Source organism: Penicillium antarcticum (genome assembly GCF_028974205.1).
Source record: "Penicillium antarcticum strain IBT 31339 chromosome Unknown utg000002l_segment0_segment0, whole genome shotgun sequence".
NCBI lineage: Eukaryota > Fungi > Ascomycota > Eurotiomycetes > Eurotiales > Aspergillaceae > Penicillium > Penicillium antarcticum.
Genome location: NW_026695300.1, coordinates 4,188,055 through 4,206,756, shown reverse-complemented (window position 1 = coordinate 4,206,756; position 18,702 = coordinate 4,188,055). Strand labels below are relative to the sequence as shown.

The 18,702-nt window shown below is 50.6% G+C and overlaps 7 protein-coding genes across 7 annotated transcripts; 4 read left to right on the top strand and 3 right to left on the bottom strand.

Moving 5' to 3' along the window:
• Positions 1–66: 66 nt before the first annotated feature.
• On the bottom strand, positions 67–3,447 carry N7508_002565 (vacuolar protein sorting-associated protein 54; the record flags this gene model as incomplete). The annotated part of the gene is made up of 3 exons (XM_058460631.1): positions 67–247; positions 302–3,185; positions 3,234–3,447. 3 exons carry the CDS (start codon positions 3,445–3,447, stop codon positions 67–69), a joined length of 3,279 nt encoding a protein of 1,092 aa, XP_058324163.1.
• A 429-nt stretch (positions 3,448–3,876) lies between these two features.
• On the top strand, positions 3,877–6,190 carry N7508_002564 (MCM DNA helicase complex subunit MCM5; the record flags this gene model as incomplete). The annotated part of the gene is made up of 4 exons (XM_058460630.1): positions 3,877–4,013; positions 4,065–4,191; positions 4,241–5,646; positions 5,698–6,190. 4 exons carry the CDS (start codon positions 3,877–3,879, stop codon positions 6,188–6,190), a joined length of 2,163 nt encoding a protein of 720 aa, XP_058324162.1.
• Positions 6,191–7,448: 1,258 nt separating this feature from the next.
• Positions 7,449–8,624, bottom strand: N7508_002563 (uncharacterized protein; the record flags this gene model as incomplete). The annotated part of the gene is made up of 1 exon (XM_058460629.1): positions 7,449–8,624. One exon carries the CDS (start codon positions 8,622–8,624, stop codon positions 7,449–7,451), a length of 1,176 nt encoding a protein of 391 aa, XP_058324161.1.
• A 335-nt stretch (positions 8,625–8,959) lies between these two features.
• Positions 8,960–9,889, top strand: N7508_002562 (COG2 family protein; the record flags this gene model as incomplete). Its single annotated transcript, XM_058460628.1, has 2 exons — positions 8,960–8,974; positions 9,023–9,889. 2 exons carry the CDS (start codon positions 8,960–8,962, stop codon positions 9,887–9,889), a joined length of 882 nt encoding a protein of 293 aa, XP_058324160.1.
• A 165-nt stretch (positions 9,890–10,054) lies between these two features.
• Positions 10,055–11,062, bottom strand: N7508_002561 (mitochondrial 54S ribosomal protein uL1m; the record flags this gene model as incomplete). Its single annotated transcript, XM_058460627.1, has 3 exons — positions 10,055–10,147; positions 10,200–10,764; positions 10,821–11,062. 3 exons carry the CDS (start codon positions 11,060–11,062, stop codon positions 10,055–10,057), a joined length of 900 nt encoding a protein of 299 aa, XP_058324159.1.
• Positions 11,063–11,214: 152 nt separating this feature from the next.
• Positions 11,215–13,514, top strand: N7508_002560 (glutamate--tRNA ligase GUS1; the record flags this gene model as incomplete). The annotated part of the gene is made up of 4 exons (XM_058460626.1): positions 11,215–11,475; positions 11,531–11,916; positions 11,969–12,055; positions 12,113–13,514. 4 exons carry the CDS (start codon positions 11,215–11,217, stop codon positions 13,512–13,514), a joined length of 2,136 nt encoding a protein of 711 aa, XP_058324158.1.
• Positions 13,515–15,355: 1,841 nt separating this feature from the next.
• N7508_002559 (putative plasma membrane H(+)ATPase) lies at positions 15,356–18,582 on the top strand (the record flags this gene model as incomplete). Its single annotated transcript, XM_058460625.1, has 4 exons — positions 15,356–15,758; positions 15,808–16,031; positions 16,084–16,824; positions 16,876–18,582. The coding sequence occupies 4 exons, from the start codon at positions 15,356–15,358 to the stop codon at positions 18,580–18,582; spliced, it is 3,075 nt and encodes a 1,024-aa protein (XP_058324157.1).
• Positions 18,583–18,702: the final 120 nt, after the last annotated feature.

Sequence of the window (18,702 nt, the reverse complement as noted above, 5' to 3'; positions counted from 1 at the left end):
AAAGCGATGAAACAAGGTGATAGGGGAATTATGTATATAGGGGTGAGTGGCCGTTAAGGAGAGCATTTATGACTTGGGAGATTCAGATCCCTTGTCCTGTGTTTGCTTCTCACCAGGCGGCTCTGAATTCTCAGGTTCACTGGCGATGGTCTTAGCTTTGATGACCTCGAGAAGCTTATCGCCCACTTCGTTCGCTCCTTCAATTTTGCTCAACTTTGTTCGGAAGTGCTCGACGTCGGCTTGCATGCTGTTTGCTTGGTTAGTATCATGAGTGATTCAGATGTGACTAAAAGAGACCTACCTCTTTATTCCGGCCTCGGTCTGCACATCTGCCTCCTCAAAGGCCTTGGTCCATTGGTCTCGATAGCTGTTGAATACTGGAACCATGATCATGCTGACAGTCATATCTGGGAGATGTTTGCTCAAGACCCGATGCAGAGTGCCTGTCTCCTTGGCCAGCGTCTCCATGTAAGGGTGAACGGCAGTGGAGCCACCCTTGGCATCCCATTCGATCTTTTTCATGGCATTGACATGGACTGACGATCGCGAGCTCATGATATCCATTAGCTTCTCATGAATACCACTCTGGTGTTCCTGGCACAGTCGCTTGACTTTGTCAAACTCGGCCATTAATGGGTTGGCCTGTCCGGACCGTCGCACAAATTCCCGTACATAAGGAACCATGGCAATCACAAAGCTCAGTGCTTGCGATGACAAGGCAAGGTGCTTAGTTGTGATGTTCTTCAGACCAGCACTTCGTGTAGCACCAGCTCCGAGAATCAACTGCGATGACCGAGAGTTGAACAACTTGAGGATATCGAGTAGGTGGGGCGCAATATCTTGCATCATGCTGGGAATATTGGCCATGAGGAACTCAAAGTCTTCGATGGTGCGCATCATGGCCACAGCAGAATCGGGAAGAATGTACTTTTGCTCGTCGATAACGGCGGTGCGAACCTTAGTTTTGTCTGTGCCGTTGGCAGCGGAATCATTCTCAGGCTGAGTTTGTTCATTTCCGGAAACTGGGATCCAAATCTTTGAGATTTCGGTCCAGGCATCAATATCATTGGTGCTTGCTTCCAGAATCCGTGTCAATATTGTGACTTCAGCGTCACCGAAATCTCGTGCATCCCAGCGGTCTGCATCCATGACTTTGACAATTTGATGGCGCTGGCTATCACCGAAACGGGTGACGAAATCGCGGATTTGATTGCCAACGATGGTCTTGAGAGTGGTACCGCTGCGTCCCGAGATGGCCTCACACTCATCAGCGAACAGTCGGTTAAGCGTAAAGTATTGCAGGAACTGCTCTTTGGAAAGCTGGGCGGTCTGCTCGGATCGAACCTTCAACACCTTTGTTATCTGGGACTGGGCGATATCAACCGCTTGACCGAGTAGACTTGACATGTCTAAGACCTGGAGGATCTCATCTTGGGCCATGTCAGAAGCTGTGGGGCCGATCGGTGGGGACTTCACAGCCTGATCCAAGCTTTGTGGGTTGGGGCTTCCTGGATTGGGGCTTCGGGGTGGTGATTTAACCCCAGACGTTGGGGAGTTTCCAAGGCCACTGGCGATATCGAGGAGAATTTTAACTTGAACACTGAGTCGTCTGAGAGATTCGCTAATTCCAGTGTACACGTTGACCAACATTGCGTACGCATCATCTGGATCGAGCGCGCGCAGATTGCGAGCAAGGATCGACGACTTCTCTTGCTGACTTAGTTGTTGGCCGCCATGCGTTGACAATGAAACCATAGATTCATTGTCATCATCACTGGAGCTGGGTAGATATTTGCGAATCAGGCCCTTCATTTCTCGCAGAACAGCAGTCTTGAAAGAGGTTGCCGCTGACATCGTGTAGCGAGATCGAGCAAGTCCATTGAGCTGGGTGTCCAGTTGGGATCGCAACTCATTATTGAAATTCATGTACGCAGGCGAGACCGATACTCCAGATCGATTGCCACCCCTCTGTCGCTGGAATGAAGCTCCCAAGCGCTGAAGTGTAATATCCGATGGCACATTTTTGACATGCTGTCGCAAGTCTCCCAATAGATCATTCAAGAATCGGGTTTCATAGCCCATTCCAATGCGCTGACGTAGTTGTGCGAGATCCTCCGATGCTCCTTCCAATGCCTTGATGCCTCGCAGATCAATAATACGCCGGGGAGCTTTCTCTTCGTGCTCCGCATCCTCCGCCGCGGCTCGTTCAGAGATCTTCTCGCCGGCCATCAGCTTTTCGACTTCCTCAAGCCCATCGGAAGCTTCCTCGATATCGCCCTGTTCAACTAGTTCCTCGCATCGAGATACTGATTCGACCACATCACGAAGTTGCGCCACGGCCGCAGCCAGCATCCGTACATTCTCCCTTCGGCGTCGCAAGTTGACAATCTTTAGTCCACCCAAGGCCATTTCCTTATCGATCTTTTGCAAATCCTTCCTCAACAACTGTATCCGATTCACCGAGTCAGCTGCTTCCGCATGTAGTTCTCGAAGCGACCCTAAGGCAGTAAAGAAAGATTTTGATGCCGTTGAAATAGACGAGATTAGATGAATCTCCACAGTATCCATGTACCAGGACAGCTTTTCTTGAAGAATGGCATTTGTTGCTAGTGCTTTTCTGCCAGTTTGAACTGGCTCTAGGGCGCTCCCATTAGAACCTTTGTCATCCTTCGTTGGTGGCCTTGGCGGTCGAACCACGTCGGATTTCTCTGATATCACATCGAATGTGCGAGGATTCTCCAAATGGAACCCTTCGTCGAAGTATACCGGAGGAATTGTGGAAAGAGGAGTTACAGCGGGACCGCGGCCACGACCGCCAGAGGAGCGTCGACCACGGGTATCATAGGGTGACGATGGTCGTGAACTGGTCGACATGACCGAGGATCTCCGTTCCGGGGACCATGGCATCAAAGAATCGCGATCAGAGTCTGGCCTGGGAGACTTGGCGGCCTGTGTCGACTGTGTGTCCTCTCCTGCGCCTTCTTTTGGTTGTTGGAATACATCGTACAACGAGCCCACTTGCGCCAGGTACGGTTGAAACGCCTTCGGGTCCACACGTGTGATGTTTGTCAGGGTGACTGGGGGTATATCGCGCGACGATGGGGGCTTGTAACCGGGATTCGACACTGCACTCTGAGCCGTAAGACCGGTGCGTGTGATTGGAGGCTGGAGGAGGGTCGAAATGGCTACGTAGACGTTAGCAATAGGAATTGTGGTATATTTGGAGCACGTACCATTCTGACCAGACTCTGCGATTGAGCCATGATGGTGAGAAGAGTCTAGCACTCCTCCGATGCTCACGATAGAGCTCGCCGTTGATCCCCTCCTCAGGGGGTATCGTTGAGGGGGCACGCGGGGAGACTCCAACTGGCCTGTTGAATATGAAATCGAGGGCGAGGATACCCCCGAAGCCAGGCTATCAATTGATTTCCGGGGACTGTTTGACATGGCTGTTCACGCCCACGAGCCAGATCGGACGGCCACCGGGGGAGGGTCGATCGTAGAGATGTTCCGTGTTATCTGATCATGACAATGAGTGAACCCCTGATTGTGCTGTGACAGGCTCTGGCGCAGCTTCCAATGCCAATATGTCAGCTCCTGCGACTCGCAATTCCGGTCCGAGATCAAGACTGTGAGTCGAATGCTTGCAGTGGCTTTGTTGCCATCAAGCTGGCCATGACAGCTCACCCCCAATCGGGGAACACACTAACCACACTGGGCGTCCCCGGACTATCAATTATCCATTTCCTGCCTCAGAAACCAGGCCAAACCACTTAACGCGCGAACCAACTTCGACGCGTCGCGTTGGTGTTTCCACAAAAGTTCCTTACTCCCTTCCGCCAACGCTCATCCATCCAACCTGCCCACATCTGCACTATGGATAGACGCACCCCCTATACTTTGAGCGTCCTTGCGCCCAGCACAAATGGCGCTGATGAATCGCGTCAGACTATTCAAAATCGCCTGCGGGATTTCGTACTGGAATTCCAGCTGGATAATGCATTCATCTACCGGTACGCATCCCACATTTGCAAGGGCCGCAATGGCCACTAATAGTACAACAGTGATCAATTACGGCAAAATGCTCTTGTGAAACAGTACTACTGCGATATTGACATAGCCCATCTCATTTCTTACAACGAGGAGTTGGCCCACAAGCTAACCACTGAGCCCGGCGACATCATCCCTCTTGTAAGTATCTAATACTCGGTCCATCTTGACTTGTACTTATATCGACTAGTTTGAGGAAGCTTTGAAGCAGTGCACTGCTCGAATCGTTTACTCTGGCCAGCGAGACATCACACTCCCCTCCCACCAGCTGCTCCTCCACTCCTCGGCAGCGCACATCTCCATCCGTGACCTCAATGCCACCAACATTTCTCATCTTGTACGAATTCCTGGAATCGTGATTGGAGCTTCCACGATATCTTCCAAGTCAACTATTGTGCACATCCGCTGCAAGGGTTGTGACCACAGTGAAAATATCAGTGTCGACGGCGGTTTCTCTGGTTTGTCGCTGCCACGGCGATGCGGTCGAGTCAAGGAGCCTGGTGACCAGGCCCCCGGTGAAAATTGCCCCCTGGATCCTTATGTCGTTCACCATGAGAAATGCCAATTTGTGGACCAGCAAGTTCTCAAGCTTCAGGAAGCCCCTGACCAGGTGCCCGTTGGTGAATTGCCGCGACACGTTCTCATTTCCGCAGACCGCTATCTCGCCAACCGAGTTGTTCCCGGTTCTCGCTGTACAGTGATGGGTATTTTCTCGATTTACCAGGCAAAGGGTGGTAAGAAGGACGCCGCGGTTGCCATCCGAAATCCCTATCTGCGCGCGGTTGGTATCAGCTCCGATTTGGACCAGACAGCCAAGGGCAGTGGAGTTTTCTCTGAGGAAGAGGAGCAGGAATTCTTGGAGCTTAGCCGCAGGCCCGACTTGTATGATGCGCTTGCCCGAAGCATTGCCCCATCTATTTACGGAAACGCCGACATGAAGAAAGCTATCGTTTGTCTTCTGATGGGCGGTTCAAAGAAGATCCTTCCCGACGGAATGAAGCTTCGTGGTGATATAAACGTGCTCATGCTGGGTGACCCCGGTACTGCCAAGTCTCAGTTGTTGAAATTTGTCGAAAAGGCTGCTCCCATCGCTATTTACACCTCTGGAAAGGGATCTTCTGCTGCCGGTTTGACTGCTTCCGTGCAGCGTGACCACACCACTCGCGAATTTTATCTCGAAGGTGGTGCCATGGTATTGGCTGATGGTGGTGTTGTCTGTATTGATGAATTTGACAAGATGCGTGACGAGGACCGTGTGGCCATTCACGAAGCAATGGAGCAGCAGACTATTTCCATTGCCAAGGCCGGTATTACAACGATTCTGAATTCGAGAACATCGGTTCTAGCAGCAGCCAATCCCATCTTTGGTCGTTACGACGATCTCAAGACTCCTGGTGAAAACATTGATTTCCAGACTACTATCTTGTCCCGTTTCGATATGATCTTCATTGTCCGTGACGACCACGAGCGCGGCCGTGACGAGAAGATTGCCCGTCACGTCATGGGTGTGCACATGGGTGGTCGTGGTGTGGAAGAGCAAGTTGAGGCTGAAATCCCCGTCGACCAGATGAAGCGCTATATCAGCTATTGTCGCAGGTATGTCCACTTACAACTATCCCACCCTTCACTTACTAACCTCACTTCCAGTCGCTGTGCGCCTCGCCTGTCCCCGGAAGCTGCAGAGAAGCTCTCATCCCACTTCGTCTCCATCCGTAAACAAGTCCACAGGGCCGAGATGGAATCGAACAACCGGTCATCTATTCCTATCACCGTTCGTCAACTAGAAGCCATTGTCCGTATCTCCGAGTCTCTCGCCAAGTTGTCTTTGTCCCCGATCGCCAGCGAAGCCCACGTGGATGAGGCTATTCGCCTGTTCCTTGCATCTACCATGGATGCCGTCACCCAGGGTGAAGGCCAAGGTAGCAAAGATCTCATGGAGGCATCCAGCAAGATTGAAGACGAGCTGAAGCGCCGCCTTCCCATCGGCTGGAGCACAAGCTTGGCAACCCTGCGCCGCGAGTTTGTCGAGGGCAAAAACTACACAGAGCAGGCCCTTAACCGTGCACTGGTGGTTCTCCAGCGACGAGACACGGTCCAGATTCGTTCCGGTGGCTCCCAAATCTATCGCAACGGTGTTTGATCTGTGGCTTATTATGATTTTTACGTGTTTCTCTTGATACACCTGGTACGCGTGACATTGATGATAGTTTGTTGATTTTGTGCATCTGTAGGTCTGCTAAGGCAGGATTTTGCAGGCGGTGTTGGGCGTGTTTGATGTATGATTTATGTCGTACATCTGGTGTGTTTTATCCCGGTGGCATTTACCTTATGTTATTTTGAGCCACATAGCTCAGAAATCAATGGCCTGCTTGGCCCCTTCATATGATTCATACTAATTGCAGTAAACCCAATATTTTCTAGTTCAAGTACATTACTACTCAGGCTTTAGATGTAATTAGATAAAAACATCGATACTCGACGCATCAACATAGAACAGTCTCCAGATCATATGCCAGAGGAGCCACACGCAGATCGTCCATCTTATGCTTGACTACGTGTACTTAACTATACTTTCCGTTCTCTACAATTGGAACAATATTACAATAGACAAAATTATCTGATGTTCTGGCGGAATACTTTGTTGGTAGTAGTTGTGGCCCTAGCTAAGTCATGCCCCTAGATTACAGTCGATGCTCTCATACGACAGGAATCATAACTCTGTTCGCAGTACTATAAAGTGTCGGACAAGTTCTTTATGACCCCTTTAAAGCGAAGGCGTTATTTCATGCATTATGTGTGCCCTAACGTAACCTCTCTTTCTTCTTTTCAAGTGCTGCCTCGGGTGAGCCATTTAGATCATATAAACGTGGAGGTGTGAAGGACATAAGGCCACTGTTGTAGATCCCATCAGCAATGTGGCCGTATTCCTTGCTAGCTCGGAGCTTTGATCTGACCAAGCTCGGTAATTTTGTCACTGTTATGATGAATCTCAAAGTCGCTTGGAAAGCCGCGAATGTCAAAGAGTTGTAGAGATAGGTCTAAATATCAAGGATGAGGGTCCTTTAAATTTCACCATATATCATAGCTACGCCCTGTGTATACTTCTAACTCCCTTTTAATTTAATTTGTAAACTAAATTGTAGCTTCAATTTTAATCTTATACCCACTCTTAATTTCACTTTGACTACTGCTTTAATGGCCTTGAATTGAGGCAAGTTTTGAGAAGTATATCAGTAAAGATGGCAATGATGCAACGGGGAAAAGGCCGGCGAAGGAAAATTAAGTAGAGGAAAATAGTAGTTGAGCCTAAGGACGTTCAAGGCTGCCGTAACAGGTTATCATGTATCAAAGTCATTCTCATATCTCGTTACAAGGGACCACGTCGGGCCAATAATTTGTCAAAGCATAGCCGGAACAGTATCCTGATTGCCGGCACGATCAAGCATAGCACGTAGCCGACCCTCGGCCGACTGTAAAGCAGGACTAGAATCTGGCCCAGCAATACCCGCAGTCCATCTTAGCCAACCAAGGAGAGACTGAACGAGTTCCGGTGCCACCGTTCTCATAATTGGTGCGTCGAGAGAGACACTGGGAAGAAGATGAATTTCATTAAAAGAAGGACCATCGGCTCTAGCGTCCAGATGGATCTCGGATACCAGAGCTGGAGTGGCGATGTTGGGTGCTTGCGCTGTCATATTACTAGTAACGGCATTCTTGGAGAGTAAATCACGGCCACCATTTTTGGGCCTTGATGCAATTTCACGCGTAAACGGCAAGTTATCCAAGCCCATGTCCGTGCCTATGCCTGTCTGAGGGTTCATTCTAGGAGACAGCAAGGACTCTGGTTGGGCAGTGCCAGGTTGATGGTATGCACTGTTCTGTTCATGCATAGATGCAGTATGTCGTAGATTCTCCAAGTACCGATGGAACGAGAATGGATGTATGTCCCGCCCGGCATCTGCTATATTGACATCTTCATCCTGGATCATCACGTTGTCGGTGGACCGCTGTTCCTCGCTAGGGCTGGCTTCCTCGACAGGTCCTAAACCCCCCGGTGGAGCACAGATCTCACCCAAAGGTGCAATGTGACTTCCATATTCGTTGGCAAGACTCAGCTTGCTACGACCACAAATCTCGGCGATGGAGTCCAGAGTGCCACGAATATCAGGTTCGATGGCCTGCAATATACTCTCGATACTGAAGTCCTTATCAGACGGGAGCGTCACATCCGACTGAGGTTGAGGCTGAGCAGAAGCCGCGCCCCTGGAGCCATTAAATGGAAAGAATCGGCGCGCGGGCATAGTAGAGGTTCGAGAGGATATATCTTCCACATCGCCAGAGTAAGCCCTCACCAACACCGGCCGCGTAGGCAAAGTCGACGGCCGCCGTTCGGAGCCAAGATTATTAACCCGGCTATTGCGGGACAAAGGTCTCGGATTTCCAGTCAGTTGGCGCAAAGCCGTCGTACGATATGCCCGGTCTGACTCTTCAGCGGCAGACTCGTAGTTCCGCGGATATGCCTGGTAGGAGGGACCCGAAGCGCCGAAGACTGGAGGCGCGTGGGACGGAGACATTCGGGGCCATCCTTGTCGAGGAAGGGCAGACAACAGCCGGGATCCGTCCCTGCGCGCAGACAGTGTGTCTGACTCCATCCACACTATGGGTGCAGGAGACAATGCAGACACAAGACAGCCCCGCTCTGAGAGGGCACAAGACACGTACCGGTAATTAAGTTCAGCTCAGTTCTGGAATGGTGCATGAATCTCGCATGTGCAATGCAAATTCCCATGCGTTGTCAGATTAGTGTAAATCAGATGTCTGAAGCGGAGAAGCTGTACCTCGTGCCAAGACCGACAACACGTTTCCCCGATCTGCCACGCCTGTTGACTATCCACTGCCCACTTGCACCATGAACCGCTCCCAGGTATGCATCTTGAAGCATTGAGTCTGTATGTTATCTAATGTATGTTAGTTCGGCGACTCCGACGGCTCTGCCTCGGAATTCGACGAAGACCCCTCCGGCCTCCCCTTCCCCGAGCCGTTATCCCGCACTTCATTCCTCGCGCCTGATTTTGACCCGGCCACATTTCTCTCATCATTGACAAATCGTCACCAAAGTCTCGAAGACTTGCGACAAGAGCTGCGGGGGTTGGAGCAATCTCTGAACAAGGAGCTGTTGGATCTGGTCAATGAGAACTACCAGGACTTCCTCTCGCTAGGGACCTCCCTTCGCGGGGGCGAAGAGAAGGTCGAAGGAGTCAAAGTCGGCGTGCTATCCTTCCAACGTGATGTTAAAGCTATTCGGGACAAGGTCGAGACCCGGCGCCGAGAAGTGGAAGAGCTGCTGAACGAGAAGCGGCGGCTACGAACGAACGCCGACATTGGCAAAGACTTGCTGGACTACGCAGATCGCGTGGAGGAATTGGAACATCGCCTGATGATCAAAGCCAATTCATTACGGCAGGATGTCAAATCATCAGAGGAGTCGGACACAGAGTCAGATTTATACAGTAGCGAGAGTGAGGGCAGTGACGAGGAGGAACTGGCGGATGGCACACCGGCAATGTCACTAAAGAAACTGGAACGACATGCCCAGAAGTTTGTCTATTTGACCTCGATTGCTGCTCGAGTCGGTGAGAAGCACCCGTTTTTGGTTTCATTGCAACCAAGAGTCACCAAAATCAAGTCCACACTGCTCCTGGATCTCAAGTCGGCTTTGGAGCAGGCTACTACTACAGGCGGAAAACGTGATGCCAGGACATTGGCCGTTCTGCGCATATACGATCTGATGGGTGAGGATGTCAGCGCTGTAGCTGCACTTAAAAACCTCAAGGTATAAAAACAGCATGCTTGTTCTCAATATGGACTGGGTTGCATACATAGCGTCGGCGTTCGGGTCTTATGAAAGTGTCTAATTCATCAGTGATACCATGATACACCAAATGCTTCCTAATAAAACAATAAATTTGTACACGCCAAAGGATATAAGAAAGTAGCAAGTAGTTTACACGCCCTTCAAGGCAGAGGTTTCGGGTGAGTCGTCGGTGCGGAACTCTCCGTTGAGTGAGAAGCCCGGTCCGTTGGTCGAGCTCAGTACCTGGTACCTTGTTAGAGGCCAATTCCAGATGAAAGACAGTCCAAATACTCACAACTTCGTAGATCTCCTTGTTGACACGGTCAGTTAGCCCGGAAGCATCCTTTTTAATCTGGTCAATGGTCACGCGCATGTTGTCGCGCAGTTCCTCCGGAGAGAAGCCCAATTGTCCAATGGGCAAGCGGATAACGGCATCACGCTCACGGTACACAGTACCACCGCGGAGCATCTCCACACGCTCAGCCACGTTCTCGACGACAGTACCAGTCTTCGCACTGGGCATCAAACCCCGAGGACCGAGGACACGACCAAGCGCGGCCTTGTTGAGGGCGGGCAAACTGTCGGGGTGAGCAAGACAGCGATCAAATTCAATCTTGCCAGCCTTGACCAAATCGAAGACTTCTTGCTCACCAACCAGAACAGCACCCGCGGCGAGCGCCTCCTTGGCGTGTTTCGAGTCGGGAGGACATATGACACAGATGCGGGATTCGGTCTGGACGGCGTGCGGGAATCGGATCATGTTACGAATGACAGGTCCATCTCGCTTTGTTTTCAGGCGAATGTGCAGTTCGTATTTGCGGACAGTGGGTTCGCGGCCGACTTCGATGGCTCGGATATATCTGGAGATGTCAATGTCTAATCATCCACGGATCCCGGTCAGACATGGGAGACAAACCGCATGGCATCGCAGAGGGTAAACTGCGGCATAGCCTTCAAATCCTTTTGCCTGAATGTCTGCGGGCCTCTGCGGCTCTTGCTAGGTTGCTCCTTCCCCTTGCCCTTGGGCTTCGACTTGAGGCCTCGAACCTGCTGGAAGTTGGAGAGTACGGGAGCAATCGAGGGCCCCCGTAACGGAACACGGCATGATGAAAGAATTCCGCGTGCCGTTCTAGGCAGGACGGAGCCAAAGGACGACATGGCTGGCAATCGTTGATCTGAGCTGAACTGCCGGACGATGCAATTGTTTTCTGCCGGAAAGCTCTCGGGCCGGAGAAACGTGGGACCGCACGGGCATGTAGATAATGACTCTGCCCCGCCAAAACTTCACATTGTCACTCACTTTCTGCGCAATGACTCAATTCGAGCTGAAGGTGGCCACTCGTGCCAACCACTCTGCAATCCTGCCCGTGGTTCTCATCGCAACCTCCATCAACGAGGCTCGCCCCAGCCCCGTCATCAACATCTCCTATGAGGACACTGCCCTCCTCCAGGATGGTGACAAGGCCGTTGTGCAGCTCACTAGCGGCACCAACAATGTCTTTGGAACTATCAGTGTTATCCAAAGCCTTACCGAGAGCTTCCCCTTCTTAATTGGCAAGGATGCTAAGGCTGTTAGCTTTACCCTTACCCCACCAAGTCTATAGCATGCCCTAACACAGTCTATAGGAAACCGAGTGGATCTCTCAGTTGGATTTCTTGAACACCTTCGATTTCAAGGCTCTCGATCCTGTTCTCCAGCGCATTGACACCCACCTTCTCCTGCGCTCCTTTATTGTCGGATACTCTTTGTCTACACCGGACATCGCTCTCTGGGGTGCTCTCCGCGGCAACCGAGTTGCTGTTGCTGCTCTGAAGAAGGGTACCCTTGTGAACATTACCCGTTGGTTCCGTTTCATTGAAGAGCTTTGCCCCTGGACCTCCGTTGCTCTCGAGTCCATGAACGCTGTCGCCAAGGAGAAAAAGACCGCCAAGTCTAAGGAAGGTGCCAGCTATGATATTGCTCTCAAGAACACTGAGAACGGTGTTGTTACCCGTTTCCCTCCCGAGCCCTCGTAAGTTGTTTGCGCCTCGGTTTGTTAATATTGAAGACTAACGCATATCTAGTGGATACCTCCATATTGGTCACGCTAAGGCTGCTCTTCTCAACGATTACTTTGCGCATGAGAAGTACAATGGCACTCTTCTTCTGCGGTAAGCTGAAAACTGGAAATCGCATACAAAACATCCAGACTAATCAATCTGTAATAGCTTCGACGACACCAACCCCTCGAACGAGAAGGAAGAGTTCCAGGATGCCATCGTGGAGGACCTTGCCCTCATGGGTATCAAGCCCAACAAGATGACTTACACCAGCGACTACTTTGACGAGCTGTACGACTTTTGTGTTAAGATCATCAAACAGGGCGACGCCTATGCTGATGACACCGACAAGGAGACTATGGCCGCCCAGCGTTTCGACGGTCTTCCTAGCGGTCGTCGTGATCTTTCCGTCGAGGAGAGCTTGTCTCGCCTTGAGGACATGAAGACTGGCACCCCCGAGGGTGTTCGCTGGTGCATTCGTGCCAAGATTTCCTTCGATTGCCCTAACAAGGCTATGCGTGACCCGGTCATCTACCGCTGCAACCCTGCTCCTCACCACCGCACCGGCACCAAGTGGAAGATCTACCCCACCTATGACTTCGCTTGCCCCATCGTCGATTCGATGGAAGGTGTCACCCATGCTCTCCGTACTATTGAGTACCGTGACCGCAACCCGCAGTACCAGTGGATGCTGGACACGATGAAGCTGCGCACTGTTCAAGTCTGGGACTTCGCCCGCATGAACTTCATCCGTACTCTTCTGTCCAAACGTAAGCTCACTAAGCTGGTTGAGGCTGGCGTCGTCTGGGGCTGGGATGATCCCCGTTTCCCTACTATCCGTGGTATTCGCCGCCGTGGTATGACCATTCCTGCTCTTCGCGAGTTCATCCTGAAGCAGGGTCCCTCCAAGAACATTGTCAACTTCGACTGGGCTCTTATTTGGGCTACTAACAAGAAGTACATTGACCCTATTGCTGGTCGCCACACCGCTATCTCCAATAAGAACGTTGTCAAGACCACTGTCACTGGTTCTCCCGCCCCTTACTCCGAGGAGAAGCCTAAGCACGCCAAGAACGCCGCTGTTGGTATGAAGAAGGTTGTCTTCGGTCCTTCTATTGTTCTCGAGCAGGAGGATGTCAAGCTCTTCAAGCAGGACGAGGAGATCACCCTCATGAACTGGGGCAATGCCATCGTTCGCAAGATCACCACTGACACCGCCACCGGTCTTATCACCGACCTCGAGCTTGAGCTGCACCTTGCCGGTGACGTCAAGAAGACTGAGAAGAAGGTCACTTGGCTCGCTACCGATCAGGACACCGTCCCCGTCGAACTTGTTGATTTTGACTACTTGCTCAACAAGGACGCCATGACCGAGGATGACAAGCTCGAGGACTGCCTCAACTCCCAGACCGAGTTCCGCGAGGCTGGTGTTGCTGACTGCAACGTTGCCGACCTCAAGGTCAACGACATTATCCAGTTCGACCGCAAGGGCTACTACCGCGTTGACCGGGCCTACTCTCCCGGCTCGCCCGCCGTCTTCTTCAACATCCCTTCCGGAAAGACCAAATAAATGAAATAAGCGAGTATGGAAAACTTGCGTTATGAGTGATTTACGAAAAGAAAAACACGAGTCAATGGACAGTCGTATATGTACGTCAAACTTACCTTTCCACGGTTCATTCATGACAGTAGATTGAGTATTGGTGATAGGTGATAAAAGGGCACAGGAAAGTTGCAGTGCTAGCTAAGAAACCATGTCAACGACTCTCAATGTGTACTCCATCTTGCAAGCAGAGCTCACGGAGCTACGTCGCCAAGGGATGAGCCTGTGAGACAAGGGCGTGATGCTGTACAGAAGACTGCATTCTATAAAACCTGGGGCTATTATCAGTAGAGAGTTGTGCACTGTTGGCCTCTGTAAGCTACATCAAAAGCCTAGGCCAAGAAATCATACAAATCCTTCGAAACACAGGCAATTCTAGAAACAGAAAAAGATCCAGCAATAAGAGACAGTAGAGGCAGCCATGATCGTCAGGCAGAAAACGGGAGATCCGTAAGCCTTGTGGGTCCGGTATCCATGGTATCCACCTGCTTAATCGGGACAAGCACACTCTGTCAACAACTTTCACCTTTTAACCTTCCTGTCCCAATAGTCAAGTGGTATGACGCCTGGCTGTCCTAGTCCAATCGTGCAGCGAGTGTTCGAATTCGGTCACTTGGGCACTCGGCGGGATTCGTTATTTCTTTTTTTGTTTTCTTTCTTCTTTTTTGGTCTCGTTGATAGTGTCCTCTTCTAATTAATGAAATTTATTGAGATAATGACTGCGTCACTATTTTTCTAGAGTCGATACTCTCTATACCCGGGGAATTCTGACCACGACACATTCGCGCAGCAAATGCCCCCTTCACACTGCCCGGGTGAGCTGGAATTATGATGTTGCATTGCAGGTGTCAAAAGCCATAGATATGATCTATACCGAATATAGTCACATATGCTGAGCTGGCCTTCTTTGTATTTCCTTGGAAGCCCTTGGTATCATAGCAGGGGTAAGTCTGATCACATGTGAGTGCTGTAACTGCTCTCCTTCCAACTCCTGTCCTACTCTTGATGGTTTGCGTGGCAGGTACCTTCTACCCTTTGTCCGCTATTCTGTTGCAATCAGCAGAATGGTATGGACGGGATTTTGTTTCCGCTTGCCGGGTGTCAGCGGAACAGGGCGAACATGACGTCGAGGTCTATACTCTCGTCTCCATTGACATCCGGGCAGCCACTCACCGGAACCACTGGTTCAGATAAAATGATCTCATTTGGGTGTTTGAGCCTTATATATTCTTTTTGCCATTCAGGGAGTTTGGGCGTCTAATTCCTGTTGGCCATCGCCCAGCTAAGCTCACCCCGCAATCTAACATCTGTGTCTGCAGAAATATGCAACAAGTTTCCGGTGAACTTCAAGCATGAAGCTCTTATTCGGGCTTTGCCGAAGGTACACATCTGTTTGGACCCATGGTTCAATGAACTTGGATCGACTTCCATTGAGGTGCCTGCTGGTGTCGTGGGCTTTGTTTACTGTGCAAAGGAATAGACTGGTATACCTGTCAGCAGTTGATAGGTTGAACCAGGATTTTCAAGGTTGACCATTCCTGGAATATAATGAATAAGCCCTGGCTGGTCCCATTCGATACCTGGTTCCACGGCATGCTCCAACTCTCGAAGACCAAAACAGCAAGCATACAATACAAAGGATCATGCCGAGACCTTCCTTGTCGCGACGTCAGCATGATAGTTTGTAAAAAGGGAATGGCCGCGGTAGATGAAGAGTTTTCCCTCTTTTGAAATTCGAAGAACATCACCGACGAACTGACCCAGGACCGATTATCGACGATCAAGCTCCCGAACCTTCCCGAGAAAACATGGCGTCGAGCCCAGATGTCGAGCGGCCTGATATGCGTCGGACCTCCCGTATTTCCCGGGCATCTCTGAACCAGGACTGGGCCAATCTGGATGAATATGGCAAGCTTGTCAAATACGTGTCTACATTCCGTGATGCAAATGCAGCAGCCCAAGATGAGGGCGACATCATGGAGAAACGGCTCTGGTATGCCCCATGGAAAAAGCGGAAGGTCCACGTCAAGAAGCTCGAAGGGGAAACTGGCAAATTCCCTGATGAGTGGACCTTGACCGATATTCGTGAAGGTCTTTCCAACGAAGAAGTTGCACAACGCCGTCGGCGGGCTGGTTGGAATGAATTGTCGTCGGAGAAGGAGAATCCCATCGCCAAGTTCCTTTCATACTTCCGGGGTCCAATCCTCTATGGTGAGTGTCTTGTATATGCGTGGTAGCCATATGACTGACCAGGCTATAGTCATGGAGTTGGCTGTTTTGCTTGCTGCTGGTCTGGATGACTGGGTCGATTTCGGTGTCATCATTGGTATTTTATGTCTAAATGCCGCTGTAGGTTGGTATCAAGAGAAGCAGGCTGCGGATGTGGTTGCGAGTCTCAAGGGAGATATTGCTATGCGAGCACAGGTCATTCGTGATGGTGCTCAACAGGAATGTCTCGCACGAGAGTTAGTTCCAGGGGACGTGGTATGTCTATCAGAAATCCCCTTTTCTATCTGTATACTGATAACTATCTGAGATCATTGTTGGTGAAGGCTCAGTCGTGCCTGCTGATGCCAAGGTTATCTGTGACTTCAGTGATTCCAATGGCTGGGAAGAGTTCAACCAGCTTCAAGAGCAAGGAATGCTCGGCGGAGGCTCTGATTCTGAAGATGAAGAGGATCAGGTGAAAAAAACTGTTGAGGAAGTGAAGGAGGGTGATGGCAACTCCAAAGAAGCAACAGAAGGAGGAGGAAGAGACGAAGAAGAAGAAGAGGAAGGAGAAGAAGCACAACCTGCTCCTCGCAGACGTGGCTACCCCATTCTAGCCTGCGACCATTCCGCCATTACCGGCGAATCTCTTGCTGTGGATCGTTACATGGGCGACATGATTTTCTATACAACCGGCTGCAAGCGTGGTAAAGCCTACGCGGTGGTTCAGACTGGCGCAAGAACTTCTTTCGTCGGCCGCACCGCAACTATGGTGCAATCTGCACAAGGTGCCGGTCATTTTGAACTTGTCATGGACAACATTGGAACCTCTCTTTTGATTCTTGTCGTGGCTTGGATTCTGGCCGCATGGATTGGTGGATTCTTCCGCCATATTCCCATTGCTTCGCCTGGTCAGCAGACCTTGCTTCACTACACGCTGTCTTTGCTCATTATCGGTGTGCCTGTTGGTCTCCCGGTAGTCACCACTACTACCATGGCCGTTGGTGCTGCTTATCTGGCTAAGAAGAAAGCTATTGTGCAAAAGCTGACTGCGATTGAATCCCTGGCAGTAAGTCTTCTCCATTCATGATAGCGTGGTCTCCATGCTAATTATACATAGGGGGTTGATATCCTGTGCTCTGATAAGACTGGAACTCTGACCGCGAACAAACTGAGTATTCGAGATCCTTACGTGGCGGAAGGTGTCGATATTGACTGGATGTTTGCTGTTGCTGCACTGGCATCCTCGCACAATACTGAATCTCTTGATCCAATCGACAAAGTCACTATTTTGACTCTCAGGCAATATCCCAAAGCACGCGAGATCATGCGCCGAGGTTGGAAGACAGAGAAATTTACGCCATTCGACCCAGTATCCAAACGGATTGTTACAGTGGCTGTCTGTGATGGTGTACGGTATACATGTACTAAGGGCGCTCCGAAAGCTGTACTTCAGTTGACGAGCTGTTCGAAGGAGACAGCCGAGTTGTACAAGACTAAAGCGCAGGAGTTCGCACACCGAGGCTTCCGCTCTCTTGGAGTTGCCGTCCAGAAAGAAGGCGAAGACTGGGCTCTGCTTGGAATGCTGCCAATGTTTGACCCTCCTCGTGAAGATACTGCTCATACAATCAGTGAGGCACAGAATCTTGGGATCAGCGTGAAAATGCTGACGGGAGATGCCATTGCTATTGCAAAGGAAACCTGCAAGATGTTGGCATTGGGAACTAAGGTGTACAACTCGGATAAGCTGATTCACGGGGGCCTCAGTGGAGCTATGGCTAGTGATCTTGTTGAAAAGGCCGACGGTTTTGCGGAAGTGTTCCCAGAACACAAATATCAAGTCGTGCAGATGCTACAAGATCGAGGCCATCTAACCGCTATGACAGGAGATGGTGTGAATGATGCACCTTCTCTCAAGAAAGCCGACTGTGGAATTGCCGTCGAAGGTGCATCCGAAGCCGCACAATCTGCATCGGACATTGTGTTCCTCGAGCCTGGATTATCGACCATTATTGATTCGATCAAGGTCGCGCGTCAGATCTTCCACCGCATGAAAGCGTATATCCAATATCGCATTGCGCTTTGCTTGCATCTCGAAATATACCTTGTGACATCGATGATCATTCTCAATGAAAGCATTCGTGTCGAGCTCATTGTCTTCCTAGCTCTATTCGCCGATCTTGCAACCGTCGCTGTAGCCTATGATCACGCCTCATTTGAACTCAGACCTGTTGAATGGCAACTCCCCAAGATCTGGTTCATTTCCTCTTTGCTAGGTGTGCTCCTCGCCCTGGGCACCTGGGTTGCACGAGGAACAATGTTCCTGAAAAACGGAGGCATCATCCAAAACTGGGGCTCCATTCAAGAAGTCCTCTTCTTGGAAGTGGCCCTCACAGAGAATTGGCTCATTTTTGTGACTCGCGGTATCGACACCTGGCCATCCATCCAACTAGTAACGGCAATTCTGGGGGTAGATATTTTAGCCACGATCTTCTGTCTGTTCGGTTGGTTCACTAACGAGAACATGAAGACCAAACCAGCAGGCCAGTTTGTTGAGACGAAGAATGGATGGACTGATATCGTTACCGTAGTGCGAATTTGGGGCTATTCCCTTGGCGTGGAAGTTGTCATTGCCTTAGTATACTGCGTTTTGAACAAGATCAAATGGCTCGACAACCTTGGTCGTGTTCAGCGCGACAAGGGCGAGATCAAGATTGAGAATCTGCTTGCGCACTTGTCTCATCTCACCCTTGAGTATGAGGAAAGGGGGGAAGCGAAGGGTCGGTTCTGCTTGGCGGCAAGCAAGGAGGAAGAGGACGCCGAGTGAGTGTGGTTCGGGCCAGTTTCAGTGCCCTGAGAAAGGCTTTAGAAGACAGGGTGCAGTCGAAAGTGTCTGTTCAATCGTTTGGTTGTTCTCTCTCATCTATTGTCATTCAGGCTGGTGTTC